This window comes from Mus musculus, chromosome 1, assembly GCF_000001635.26.
Source record: "Mus musculus strain C57BL/6J chromosome 1, GRCm38.p6 C57BL/6J".
Classification (NCBI taxonomy): Eukaryota; Metazoa; Chordata; class Mammalia; order Rodentia; family Muridae; genus Mus; species Mus musculus.
This window is the reverse complement of record NC_000067.6, coordinates 183,320,500-183,334,906: the sequence shown is the minus strand read 5'-3', so window position 1 is coordinate 183,334,906 and position 14,407 is coordinate 183,320,500. Positions and strand designations below refer to the sequence as shown.

General features: G+C 42.4%; 2 protein-coding genes across 2 annotated transcripts in view; one reads left to right on the top strand and one right to left on the bottom strand.

Annotated features, from left to right (window-relative positions):
- Mia3 (melanoma inhibitory activity 3) overlaps positions 1-8,671 on the top strand; it is a gene marked incomplete in the record, with an annotated part of 43,330 nt that extends 34,659 nt beyond the window's left edge. The window contains 12 exon segments of the mRNA NM_177389.3: positions 413-503; positions 659-797; positions 1,980-2,081; positions 3,214-3,274; positions 3,396-3,431; positions 3,536-3,603; positions 3,715-3,815; positions 3,973-4,110; positions 4,916-4,984; positions 5,088-5,161; positions 6,562-6,703; positions 7,254-8,671. Coding sequence (NP_796363.2) covers positions 413-503; positions 659-797; positions 1,980-2,081; positions 3,214-3,274; positions 3,396-3,431; positions 3,536-3,603; positions 3,715-3,815; positions 3,973-4,110; positions 4,916-4,984; positions 5,088-5,161; positions 6,562-6,703; positions 7,254-7,567 — 1,335 coding nt within the window.
- A 1,734-nt stretch (positions 8,672-10,405) lies between these two features.
- Positions 10,406-14,407, bottom strand: part of Aida (axin interactor, dorsalization associated) — a 27,442-nt gene continuing 23,440 nt past the window's right edge. The window contains exons 9-10 of the mRNA NM_181732.4: positions 12,506-12,623; positions 10,406-12,418 (exon numbers count right to left, since the gene is read on the bottom strand). Coding sequence (NP_859421.1) covers positions 12,322-12,418; positions 12,506-12,623 — 215 coding nt within the window. The 3' untranslated portion in view covers positions 10,406-12,321. The remainder of the gene's footprint in view (positions 12,419-12,505; positions 12,624-14,407) is intronic.

Below are 14,407 nucleotides of genomic sequence, written 5' to 3'. Positions count from 1 at the left end.
GGTTTTAAGTAGTAGACATTTGTCCAGGTTGAGGTGATCTGAGAGAAGAAAGCACTTTCTTGTAGTAAGAATGACATTTTTATGGCACAAACTGGTAGTTAACTTTGTACATATACATTTTCAATTCTAAATCAGTTAATCAGTTCTTTTGACTTTTTTTTTTTTTTTTTTTTATTCGCTGTTTGAATGTGATCGTTGTTTGAGGGAAGTCATGAAAATGCCACTAAAGAGCAAGGAACAAAAAGCAACTGAAGCTTTTCTCTTGTAGGTGACCGGAGCGAGAAGATAAGAAATAGAATTAAGCAGATGATGGACGTCTCTCGGGTATCGACCTGTTTGTAGCCCTAGAAGCACTAGGGAGTCCTTTCTAAGGCTCACTTTTCAGACTAGATCTTTCTTCTGTAATTTTCAGACACAAACTGCAGTCTCAATAGTTGAAGAGGATCTAAAACTTTTACAGCTTAAGCTAAGAGCATCGATGTCCACTAAATGTAACCTGGAAGGTAGGTTCTTCTGGAGACACAATGGCCACATATTAGAACAACTTAGAGTTTGATTGGCAAGAGAAGTGGGTCCCAGCGTTCGTTCTCTCTCCTCGCTTCTCAGAACTGACCTCAGCCCTGGCTTTGAAGCCTCTGCACTTTTTCGTCCCTTGTAGACCAAATCAAGAAATTAGAAGATGACCGCAGCTCGCTGCAGACTGCTAAAGCTGGGTTGGAAGACGAGTGCAAAACTCTGAGGCAGAAAGTGGAGATCCTGAATGAGCTGTACCAGCAGAAGGAGATGGCGCTGCAGAAGTAGGCCTCAAGCTCTCTGCTAGCCCTGCACGCACCCCCTTTCCTAGAGCTTATTTATAGTGTTTCCCATGTATAATTAGCAGAGCCTTGGGTTTCCCTTGGGCTTTATTTCTATGACTTGCCTTTCCTTTGTATGTGTGTAGCTTGTGACTAGGTGTTGCTGTTGTATGGGTGTGCACTGTATGTACTTAATGTGGGTATGCACGCGTGTACACATGCTTGTAGAGGTCAGAGGTCAAAACTGGGTGTCTTTTCCCCCTTTGAGGTTCACCTTTATTTTTTGAGTAATATCTTTTATTGATCAGAAGAGCATCCATTCCATTAGGCTGGCTGGCCAGTGAGCTTCAGGAATCTGCCTGCCCCTGCCTTTCCCTGCTGGAGTTACAGGTGTGCACCTGCATGGGTACCTAGCTTTTTATACAACAGTTCTTCCAGGACAATATTTAAAAAAGTAATTAATACCTTTTCCAGGGCAAAAAGATGTATTTGCCCTGCTTTAGCTGAGTGGGACGGCTGCTTCTACAGGACAGGAAGCTTTCAGCACCTATAGTACGTGTTGCCCATTGATTTTTTTTTTTTTTTTTAAGATTTATTTACTTATTATATGTAAGTACACTGTAGCTGTCTTCAGACACTCCAGAAGAGGGCATCAGATCTCGTTATGGATAGTTGTGAGCCACCATGTGGTTGCTGGGATTTGAACTCAGGACCTTTGGAAGAGCAGTCAGTGCTCTTAACCACTGAGCCATCTCACCAGCCCCCAAGCACAGTGATTTTTATGGTGGTTTTATTATTAGAGGAAATTGTGGGACACATTGTAAATGACTTCTGGCTTGCCAAGAGGTCAGAGTTTGACTTCTTAGATATAAGGGAAAATTTGAAAACTTTGTATGATTTCATTTGTCTGGGCATTAAGGGAAGGAAGTATAGGGAGCAGGGTGCTTGTGGCACACACCTTTAATGCCAGAACTTGAGAGACAGAGGCGGGCAGATTTTGAGTTCCAGGACAGCCTGATCTACAGAACGCATTCCAGAGTAGCCAGGGCTAGGCAGAGAAACAAACAAAACCAAAACAAAATACCCAGTGAACCAACAACTAACAGTGAAGGATAGGAAAGGACAGTTGGACAAGAGCCAGCTGCGGGAAGGAAGGACACTGACCTGTAACTGGTTTCCTCCTAGGAAACTGAGTCAAGAAGAGTATGAGCGGCAAGACAGAGAGCAGAGGCTCACGGCGGCCGATGAGAAGGTGGTTCTGGCTGCAGAGGAAGTGAAAACGTACAAGTAAGTCCAGGCTCTGCACAGGGCTCTGCACAGGCACTGCACAGGGCTCTGCACAGGGCTCTGCACAGGGCTCTGCTTGCTTTCTAAATGGGAGAAAATGTGCACAAGAGAACAGCACAGAATAGTGAGGGAGGTGGGGATGTGAGTCCATTCAGTCACCGGGGGAAAATTTCATAGATGAAAAATGATAAATTTATTTAGCCCACACACTAATAGGACTATAAAGGCCCTTGTTTCCTGCAGATGGCTCTGGGGCAGCAGGGTGGGGAGGAATTTTATATATCCCCTTCCCAACCTTCCCAATGCTCCAACCCTTTAATACAGTTCCTCATGTTGTGGTGACCCTAACCGTAAAACTATTTTCATTGCTACTTCATAACTGTAATTTTGCTATTGTTATGAAGCATAATATAAATATTTTTTGATAGAGGTTTGCCAGAGGGATTGCAGCCCACAGGGTTGAAAACCACTATATTAGGGTGATTCTTTAATGAAAGCAGTTTGCTATGTGAAAATCACTGCCATGATTATTCCACTTGATGAATAATCACTCAGGAGCCAGTAGTCTGTTTAATTTCCTGTCAATTAGAAGAAAGAAGAAACACTTGTATCTTTGTGTAGAAGCAAATATTCATAGCAGGCTGTCATGAAAATATCTTGAAGACCATTAAGGAAATGATAATCTAAGAATCTCTAGCCATGAAGTGACAGGGAATTTTTTTTTTTTCATTTTGATTTTACTGTACTTTGACTAAATCTATTTAAAACAAGTTTTTGTATGTCTGGTGGTATCTTTAATACTGTAGCTATTCAGAGTTAAGGGAACATTGTTGGATTGTCCCAATTTTTTTTTAATAGTATAGAATAGAGTTTATTCAGGGTATGCGAGGGGAGTTAAGAGGGTAGCAGAGGCAGAGAAAGGCAGAGAGAGAGAGAGAGAGAGAGAGAGAGAAGAGAAGAAGAGGCTGGCCATGAGCACGTGGACAGAGGGGAAAGGGAATAGGAAAGAGAGGGAAGGGCAAGGGGACAAGAAGCTCTGAGCCGGAGCAAGAAGGGAAGAGCAAGCAAGCAAGAGTGGATTGTGCAAGTTTTATCTAGTGTTTTAATTGATAATGCCAAATGTAATTCTTAGGCGGCGAATCGAAGAAATGGAAGAAGAATTACAGAAAACAGAACGTTCATTTAAAAACCAGGTACAAACTATATTAGACTACATCAGCTGCAGCTTTCTTTTTTCTTTTTGGATCGCTAATACATGTTAAAATGGGCATTATGAAGAACAGTGACTGTGTAATCGGTGTGTTATCTTTTCAGATTGCTGCTCATGAGAAGAAAGCTCATGATAATTGGGTAAGGATTTTTTCTTTTTTCTTTTTTTTTCTTTTTTTTTTTTTTTTTGTGCACAGCCTTTCACACCCGAATCACAATACCTTTTTCTTCAATATCTTCAATAGCTCAAAGCTCGTGCTGCAGAGAGAGCCATGGCAGAGGAGAAGAGAGAAGCTGCTAACTTAAGGCACAAGTACGGAATTTTGATATCTGATTTTGAGTGCTTTTATGGTGCTTGAGTGCTAGTTGGTATCTAATAAGGAATTGATTGCTATTTCAAGTCCATTGTTTCTCAATATTCAAGATTACTGGAAATGACTCAAAAGATGGCAATGAGGCAAGATGAGCCCGTGATTGTAAAGCCGATGCCAGGAAGACCGAACACACAGAACCCTCCCCGGCGAGGTAGGGAGCGCTCTGCACATGGCAGCAGGATTCTGGTGTGGAATGTGTGTGAATTAAATTTTACTTCCGTGTTAGGTCTGATGCCCTAGAAAGACTCCCGATCTTACTGGAGGGAAGGGGCTGACATAGAGTGGTAACCAGGCATTGCTGTCTTCAGGTCTGCTGAGCCAGAATGGCTCTTTTGGCCCATCCCCTGTGAGTGGTGGGGAATGCTCCCCTCCCCTACCAGCAGAGCCGCCTGGGAGACCTCTCTCTGCCACACTCAGTCGAAGAGACACTCCTAGAAGTGAATTTGGTGAGCACTGACGTACTCCTTTGCACTACAGTACATTGAGTGTGTACTTGCCGTGTTAGAATTTAGGTCTGTCAATAGAAAATATGTCTTAGTCAATCCTCATAGAGAAATGGGTCACTGTAAGCTCTTCTGCAGGACAGAAAGATTTATATTCTCCTAGAGGCCCCCACATTGCTTAAGAGTTATATATTCTTTAAAGTTTAACTGTGAATATGAAATGTCATCTTACTCTAATTCTGTCTGATGCTTAGAAAGATTAGGAGTCAGACTGGAAAATTCTGCCAGTACAGTGCTATTAAATCTTTAGCTTGAAGCACCAGTATTCTCAATATAAAGTTCAGTGCTGAGCTTTAAAACGAGGGCAATTCCTAGAGCTAGAGTGGTGGCTTGGTTGTTTAGCAGCACATGCTCCTCTTCCAGAGGACCTGAGTTCAGTTCTCAGCACCCACATGGCAGTTCACAGCCACCTGTAACTCCAGTCCTAGGAGATCTGACACCCTCTCTGGCCTCTATGGGTACTGCACACATGGAACCAAACATATGTGCAGGCGGAATACCCATACATATAAAATAAAGGAAAAGAATTTTAAATTTACAAAAATGGAGGCAATTCTTGTTTTAATACTTGAGGTCTTTTCATAAACTGTGACCTGTCTATTGAGGCTCCTCTTTGGGACTGCAGGCATATGCTGCCTATCCAGAAGGAGATCTATTTGTAATGCTCATTTCTAGTTGAGCCCTGTTCACAACAGGTTTATTCCCTCTGAGAACGACATGCCAATGGCTCTGTTGTTTCTTTCTCAAGGGTCACTGGACAGGCATTTACCTCGCCCTCGATGGCCATCAGAGGCATCTGGCAAACACTCTGCTTCTGGTAAGGGGCCTAAGTAATTTCCGAGTCTCGTGCATGTGGGGCTTTGATTGTTGTCAGTGTACCAGCCAGAGCCAGTCTAAGTCAGTTCTCTGGCCTCTCACAGACCCGGGTCCCGCTCCTGTGGTGAACAGCAGCTCCAGGAGCTCTTCTCCCGCTAAGGCCGTGGATGAGGGCAAGGTAAGCTCTCAGGCAGACAGGCAGATGAGCAGCTCCTTCTGGTCGGGCTCCTCCTCATCTCTTATTTGACTATTTGTTTCTTTAAAAGCAAACTGTTCCTCAAGAGCCCGAAGGCCCCTCAGCTTCCAGCATGGCCCCTTTAGCTGGGCATCCAGTAGCAGTAAGTGTTTAGATTGAGGACTGGAGTGCCCTTTGACTCTGCTTGGTCTGTCCATAGACAGCTTATAATGCATGCTACTCACCTTGTTGACTCTTTGAGATGCAGCATTACTCCAGTGACTGTGGGGTATCACTGAGTCAGTAGTTGGTTGTTGATGTCCTTTTTCCTGTTGTGTTAAATTACCAAGTTAGAGCACTTGTGTACTTTTTGCTGAAAGCTCTGAGTGAAATAACTCACAGTAAATCACATGATTTGTTTTCATTATCTGCCTAGAACTATGCTGCTAAAAACCCCTGCATTTGTATACCTGGAAAACTGTTCTGAATTCTATGAAATCAGACTGTTTACAAACAGAAACCTGTCCTGAGCACTGTCCACAGAAGTGCGTGCTCTGAGACGCGTGGCTAGTGCTGAGCAGGTGCTGAGCCTGCTGCGCTCACTGTGTTAACACAGAAAGGGACTCCTGTCAGCAGTGTGCAGTGATGCTACCCAGTGGAGGTCCTTACTGGGGCTTCGTCTTCCTAATAATGTACATAAATACCACTGTGCTGCTAACACTGTGAAGTTCCAGCGCAGGGTTCCAGGGATGGGAACCTCTTGAGAAGTCTTTTTATCCAAAGCCAGTCTGGATGAGCCCTAAGTGCCTTTCCAGAAGACTTCAGAGACTAGAGACTTAAATTATAGAGGGAGGGAGCAGGTACAGCCTTAGAGCTGGCCTTTGAATTCCAGCTTACCCTCTTTCAGTATAACCTCCAGTAAATCAGCTGAACTCTTCTTGCCTGTGCTTGCTCAGTCTTTAAAGCAAGATACTCACACAGACTGGAAGATATGAATGAACATTTGAATAATGTAGCAAAGGCCCACTGAACCCTGAAATGGTGGTAGTCACTGTATAGATACACATTTTTAATGTTGTTTGTATTCTTTTTTTAAAAATTTAGTTATAACTGCATATCTTTTGTTTTAATTTTTCTACATGCATTATATCCCAATGTTCCCTATATTCTTAATCTGGAATTATAGTCATGAGAGATTTGAGAGCACTCTTTTGATACAGACTGCAGTGTGTATGGCAGGATCCTAGTCACTGCTTGCAGCATCCTTCTAACCTCTCTGGGTTGTCACTGGCAATATGGGGTGAGGTAGTGTTACACTGACAGTTTTTTGGACAGTGCCAGTTTACAGTTGATACTTTGTCATGTTAAAGCATTTCCAGACTTTAATTACTTCTTTCCTGCAGGTTAATATGGCTCCCAAAGGGCCGCCTCCATTTCCAGGGGTGCCTCTCATGGGAGGCCCAGTGCCACCACCCATACGATATGGACCACCTCCCCAGCTATGTGGTGGGCCTTTTGGGCCTCGCCCACTTCCTCCACCATTTGGTATGATAATTTGGATAGTCTTAACTTACTTGTAAAACATATTCATCTTTTCTGTTCCTTGCTAAAGTAGTTGCTATCATAGAACTTCCCGACTGAGACTAAAGCTAAGAGTACACTGTAACCTACCCCCACTTTTCTGAGCACACATAGGTGCTATCTAATCTCACACCTAAGCTCAGCTGCGCATGGCTAGACAAGGAAAGGGGTCATCTAAGAAAGCCAGCAATGTTCCATCTGCAGTGCACTTGAACAGCAGTGGCTACATATTATGTAGAAAAGATGGACGACTCATGCCGTGACACTCTGTAGGTTACAGATATACATGTCCTAGAACATAAAGCTTGCCATCCATCCTCTGTAACAGAGACGTAAGAATAGAGATGGAAGAGGGAAAACTCCATTCTCAGTGCGACTAGCTAGATAGAAAAGAGGTGTTACAGAGAACACAATGCAAACCTAATGAATGAAGATCAACTTGAGTTCATCTACTTGGAATGGTTGCTCATTTAAATATGTTACTTGGTATTTAAATGGCTTTTTTTTTTTCTAGTTCCAGGCATGCATCCACCACTAGGCGTAAGAGAATATGCACCAGGTGTTCTGCCTGGGAAACGGGACCTGCCTCTTGATCCTCGGGAATTTTTACCAGGACATACACCATTTAGACCTCCAGGTTCACTCGGTCCAAGAGAGTTCTTTATTCCTGGTACCCGATTACCACCTCCAACCCATGGTCCTCAGGAATACCCACCACCACCACCTGCTGTAAGAGACTCACTGCCTTCAGGCCCGAGAGAGGAAGCCAAACCTGCCTCTCCAAGCAGTGTCCAGGACCGCTCACAGGCTTCAAAGCCCACCCCCTGACTTTGACCTCTATCGATGAGTCAGAGAGGAAGTGGACAGTGCGTTATTCATTACAGCAAAGGATTTCGTTGGCATCAAAATCTAAGTTTGTTTTACAAAGATTGTTTTTAGTACTAAGCTGCCTTGGCAGTTTGCATTTTTGAGCCAAACAAAAATATATTATTTTCCCTTCTAAGTAAAAAAAAAAAAAAAATCACCTCTTAAGCTAGAATATCCTTCAAACTTTGAAATGTGCAATAAAGAATACCTGTGTTTAGTTCATGTAGCATATGTAATGATTGCTAAATGATTTAGAATATCAAGTATGAACATTTCCTGTGGAAATGCTTTAAGAACACGTATTTCCATGGCCTTGGTGTAGTGTATGCCAGCTGATTTGAGCAAGGTGTTTACAGCTCCATTTGTGTCTCAAAGACTGTTACGCTAAAAAGAAAAGTTTACTCAAGGATCATAAACTGTCCCGTTGCTAAAGTTCTTTGTAGTAATAGTTCATAAACTTGGTTTATTACTGTTTCCCAGTGTCTGCTGATTCTTTGGGTTGCTCTGAGACATGCATCATTTGGGAAACCTGACAACTATACTTCTGGAACTACAGTGGTGGGCTGTGTACATCCCATGTGACAATGTTGAGTTCTCCTTCAAAGTCATCAGTGAGCTCTACCAGGAATTTCCTCTTCTTTTTTTCCTCTTCTTTTCTTGTTTTAAAAAAAGATTTATTTATTTATTATATATGAGTACAGTGTAGCTGTCTTCAGACACACCATAAGAGGGCGCCAGATCTCATTGCAGATGGTTGTGAGCCACCATGTGATTGCTGGGATTTGAACTCGGGACCTTTGGAAGAACAGTCAGTGCTCTTAACCGCTGAGCCATCTCTCCAACCCCCTCTCTGCTTTCAAATAAGCCAGAGGCCCCACTCATTCTAGATGACTGCCCTTTCTTGGTGCTCATAGCTTGAGAATGAATGAATTTGTACTACTATCAAGAATTATTTGGAGTGGGTGTGGTGGCTCACATCTTTAATCCCAGCACCTGAGAGGCAAAGGCAGGCATATATCTGAGTTCCAGGACAGCCAGAGCTACATAGAATCTGTCTCAAAAACTGAAAGAAAAAAAAAATTATTTGGGCCAATAAGATGGTTCAGCAGGTAAAGACACTTATTGCCAAGCCTGACAGCTTGAGTTTGACTCCTTGGACCCACCTAGTGAAGAGAACCACTTCCCACGACCTACACACACACACACATGCTGCAGCACGTGTGGGGAAAAAATTGACATAAAATTATTCGACCTGGTATTTTGTTGCTTTTAAAACCATTCTTTCGCTAAGGGTGACTAACAAGATAAAAATCATATGCCATGACTGTAAGATCATTTCTTTTTAGAAATGTCTATTCTGTTTTCTCTCATATCACCTTGCAGCTGATTTTCAAGGAGTATGGCAAAGAATCAGGAAGCTGCCATAAGGCAGAAAGATCAGAAAACCAGTGTACATCCTGAACTACGGGCTGAGCTCAGTAACACGGCTGTTGTGAGCGAGGTGAATTGCTGCAGCCGTGTAAGCTGCAGTAATTAAAGCTATAACAAGTGAAAACAGCTCACTGTGACACTGCACTCTCTAAAGTCCTGTGAAGCAATGACTGAAACCAAGGGCACATCATGCCACTGCTGGGAAGTTAAATCCACTGGAGATTTTGAAAAAAATGAGCAAAAGCTTCAATGTGAAATAAAATCTTCGATGACTGAAGACATACAAAGACAGGTTCTCTGAATGCAGGAGGTCCAAGGGAGTAAGAGTTCAGCCTGCCTGACCCCAATCCAGAATTACACAAGATTTTATAAGAAAATGCACAGGAGAGTATATATAATTTGAAACTTTATTTTCTATGCTATGCACATGCATTTTGCTTGCATGCTTGCATGTATGTATGTGCAACATGTGTTGTGTCTGGTACCCATGGGGCCAGAAGAGGGCACTAGATCCCCATAACTGGAGTTACAGGCAGTTGTGAGCCATCATGTGGGTGCTGGGAACTGAACCCCGGTTCTCTGCAAGATCAAAAAGTGCTTTTTAACTCCTGAACCATCTCTTTAGCCACACATGCCATTTTTAACCATATAAAAATAATATTAAATTGCAAACACAACTTCTTGAAAGTATCTGTCAATCTTGGGACACAAAATAGTAAAAATATAGTTTATAATTTTTACCTTTTTTTTTTTTAAAGATAAGGTCTCACCTATATAGTCCAGGCTTGATCAAACTTGCTATCCTCCTGCCTCAGCTATCTTGACTAACCTAAATTTAGAAGGCATATAAAATAAAAATTATACAAGCTAAGAAGACAAATAGTAAAGGTAAACCTTTTTTTTTAATATTCAAAATTAGGATATTCCCTCTAAAGGCCTTTAGTTATTCTATCATCATAAAAATCATCAGAAATATGTGTAGAACCCTCAGTTGTAGCATTTCTGTGCCCTCTGAGCCAGTCGATTACTGCCTTTCCTCAGCCCCATCTGACGAGGCCTGTGCTACAGAAGCCTGTCTGTCTACGGATGGCACAGAGGACAGGATACCTCAGTTGAGTCGGACTCTTCCATTTAAAAGTTCTTGTTTCAGAAGTCCCCTCCCGCTGTTTCTCTGTTGAATAGCTAAAGCTCTTTAGGAAGGAGCCACACCTCACCTTGAAAGCATCTGTGCTAGAGACAAGGCTATTGCTCAGTACAACGGAAACTCAACTTGTGAAGTGGGGAGTGCTTTTGTGTTCACTGCTTTAAGACAATCTTGTCATTCGGGTCTGATTTAAAGCTGAGCTTTAATTTTTTTTTTTTTTTTTTGGTTAGTTGGTTTTTTTTCAAGACAGGGTTTCTCTGTGTAGCCCTGGCTGTCCTGGAACACACTCTGTAGACCAGGCTAGCCTCAAACTCAGAAATCTGCCTGCCTCTGCCTCCCGAGTGCTGGGATTAAAGATGTGCACCACCAGTGCCTGGCGAGCTTTAGTTTTTAATATCATGTTCCACTAAAGTGCTTTATTAACCCTGACGGCAGGCATTTGTGGTTCATATATGCCATGCTGTGTGAATGATCAGTGCTGTAGCACAGAAAATTACCACCTTGCTATTTGTCTTTTATGATCTGTAAGAAATGAGAAAGGACAATGTACAGTCTTTGCTACGTTTTAATAATAATAGGTTTTAAGGAATTAATTTTTATGTCTAGTCAGCAATATCAAACAAAATGTACTGAGTACTCCCCAGGTACAGAGTACTGCCAAGTACCTTAGACCCTTCCATGACAGCTACAACTCTTGCCCCAGGAGCTTACAGCCTGGGGACCTACAACTCAAAGCCTGAGTGGGAGAGTGAGCTAATTTAAGGCAAAAATCTCCTCCCCCTAGAGCTATTATAGATGGGATGATTTTAGCAGTTGGAACTACCCAATCAAGATTAATTTGGTTGTGGATTTTTTTTCAGGTTGAACCTGAAATACAGTTTTTATTAAGCTCCATCTAGTAAACAGTGGCCTAGTAGGTGCTGAATGAAAGCCAAGACTAGATCTCTTGAAGGACAAGTTTAAGACATCTTCCTTGTGGTTATTTACTTGAAAAAGCAAGTATATTGAATGGTGTGGTGAGGTCACTGACATGTGAATATTAAAGTATATGGCATGTCTAACCCACAGAAAGCCCCTCATGAGTCCTAATGCTCTGTGTAACAACCATCCATCATGTGCTTTCAAAGTTTTATTTATGCCTTGTTACACCAAAAGTAAATAGTCCATTCAAAATAAACTAGTGACCTGCATATTTTCATATGGATGAATGACTGTATATCTAAATAGGAAATAAATGGCAATCCTATCTACCTATATTAAAAAAAAATAGACAGTCTTTCCAGATTTTTGCATACTAAGGAGAGGTACGGGGTCTTAAGGTCTCACAACGGGTGGTCAGGAAAGCAGCAGTTATCCCGCAACATCTTGACATCTGACTCAACTGTTCCTAAATGATACAGTTTAAAAGATACTGTAAACACATTTTCAAATCCATAGTTATTCTGAGATGGTTCCAACGTTAACCCTAGAACTACCAGAAAGAATTAGCAGTACAATAGAGAAGAGCAGATAATCCACCTGACGATACACGTGCTCTCTTCAGGAAATCAGTCTGGTCATCCGGGGAACACTCAGGGTGGGATGCTCATCTGGCCAGGTCACACTTTCTATGCAGGAGACCCATGGCACCAGGCTAGGTCTCTTCTAAGGAGACTTTGCTAGGCAATGTAACTAGTCCAGTTCCTCTCAGAGCAGTTCTACCCACTTCAACTCACAGCGTGGCATTGAAACCAGAAGAGCATACTGGAGCAGAAGTGAGCAGAGACGTAGACTCTTGCACATTCTTATTGCTGCATTGTCTGAAGTTCTGCACATCTACAACAGTGCTGTCCGGGAAACAGGGGAGTAGAGGCAATGAGAAAATAGACTATTCATTGCACAATTAATAGAAAAGTGAAAACGTTTCCAAATCTACAATAAACCTGTATCCAAAGGAGTGATAGGTCAGTGATGTGCTGAACTTTTGTTCTGGGGTCCGGCTGTGCAATAGACTCGCTTGGTCAGCTGGCGTGGGTAGGGCTCACTTCCTGCCTGTTGAAGGGCTCACTTCCTGCCTGTTGAAGGGTGATTATGCTACTCAGAGCTATGATGGGTTCTGAGTGGTAAAATTCACACAAGTTCTTGGTTATTTGTATCAGGATCATTCCTTGTGCAAACTTTGATGTAGATGAAGATAAAGTGGTTTCTTGGTCAACAATTGCAATTTCTTTCTTTTAAAGTCAGTGGGTTTCTTGTATCTGAAAGCACAAAAGAAAGATTATTGTTTAAAATATTCTGCTTGATTGACCCCTAAGTTCCATTCATTTGCTATGCCCAAAACTTACAGTTCTATTACGATTGGCCCAGGTTTAATTTCATCCATCTCCATGAAGGCAAAACACTTAGTGCTGGTAAACCTCTTTTTAGGCTTGTAATGTTTGAATTCAAAGAAAATGGCCGCACCTAAGAAATTAAAAGACATATAAACCACGGGCAGCACCTTCTGTGTTAATTAGCTTTCTTTACTCACCAGAAACAAAGTAACCTGTTAAATACAGTCTGTCGAGGTGTGACCACTGGCTGCTAGGGACACCACCACAATCTGCTGTATTTCTCTGTAATTCTACAAAGTCTAGCAAACCTTCCTGAGCAAGACTGACTCAAGACTAAATCACTAAGGAATATCGAGTAGGGTAAGATTGCTCAGTGGTTAGAGCACTTGTCATGCAAGTATGAGGACTGGAGTCCAGATTACAGAACCCATTTGACAGGTGGCCATGGTGGCCTGCCTGCAATTCCAGCTTTGAATGGAGAGACAAAACTCCTAGAGCAAAATGGTTAGGAAGACTAGCTGTGTCAGTGAGCTCTGAGTTCAACTGAGAAATGTGTCTCAATGAATAAGAAAGAGTAATTGAAGAATACTTCCACTGGCAGTCTTGGCCCTCCATATACATGTGCACACAAGTATAGGTGTACCTGCATATACATGTGAACCCACACATACAAACTCATGTACACCACTGTGCTAGATAGTTTTATGTTAGCTTGATGAAGTCATCAGAGAAGGGAACCTCAAAAAAGGAAATGTCTCCATAAGAATTTTTCGAGACAGGGTTTCTCTGTGTAGCCCTGGCTGTCCTGAAACTCACTCTGTAGACCAGGCTGGCCTTGAACTCAGAAATCCGCCTGCCTCTGCCTCCCAAGTGCTGGGATTAAAGGTGTGTGCACCACTGCCCAGCTATAGGACATTTTTAAAAATTCGTTATTGAGGGGGAGGGCCCAGTCCACTGTGGGTGGAGCTATCCTTGAACTGGTGGTCCTGGCGCTATAAGCAAAAAGGCTGAGCAGGCCATGAGGAGCAAATCAGCAAGCAGCACCCTCCATGGCCTCTGCCTCAGCCCTGCCTCCAGGTTCCTGCCCAGACTTAGTGATGAACAACGAGATGGACGTGAAAGCCAAATGAATCCTTTCCTCCCAGCTTGCTTTTTTTTTTTTTTTGTCATGGTCTTTCCCTCTAGCAATAGAAACCCAAACTAAGATAATCACACGTAGAAAAAAATTCAAACAAAACAAAACAAAAAAATCCCAGCAAAGGAGCAGTCTGTAGAGATAAAGTGCACATGTAATGTGCTGGGCAGACTGGCAGCCAAGATTCCTTTTAAAACATTCAAGCTCGATCAGTTTTGCTTCCTCCTAAAACAAACCCTAATATCTAAATAACATGAGTCACACAGTGTTAACAGTTACCTAACGCCTGCCTTAGAGTCCTAAGCTGTGTATTTTACCCCCTGCAACTGCTGACACATACATCAAGATGTGCTATGGAAGGAAGGGTATAAAGGCAACAATAATCAAGCTGATTGAATCAAGTATAAGGAAGTCACAGCATTACACAGCTGCAAAGACTGACAGTTAAGTTCTTTATCATGAAGGGAAACCCAGCTAAGATTAGGGAAATAGGTTACCTCACCAGTGTAACAACTGGTTTCTAAAAACGGCCTAGAAAACAATGCAATGCAATGTCTCACTCCCTATTGCTGCTGTGACCAGGGTGGTGCTGGATCCTATCTTTAAAAACTGTAACAGACATCTACTTTAGTGACCATATGCCTTCTAACTGATGTTTAACAATGTTCTAAAATGTGTCAACAGTCCTGGCACTTGGGTGCAAACAGGCATCTCACAAATCAAGCAAAAAAGCCCAGTCACTCAGGATACACTACAAGGAGAGGGAGGGAGGGAGGGGG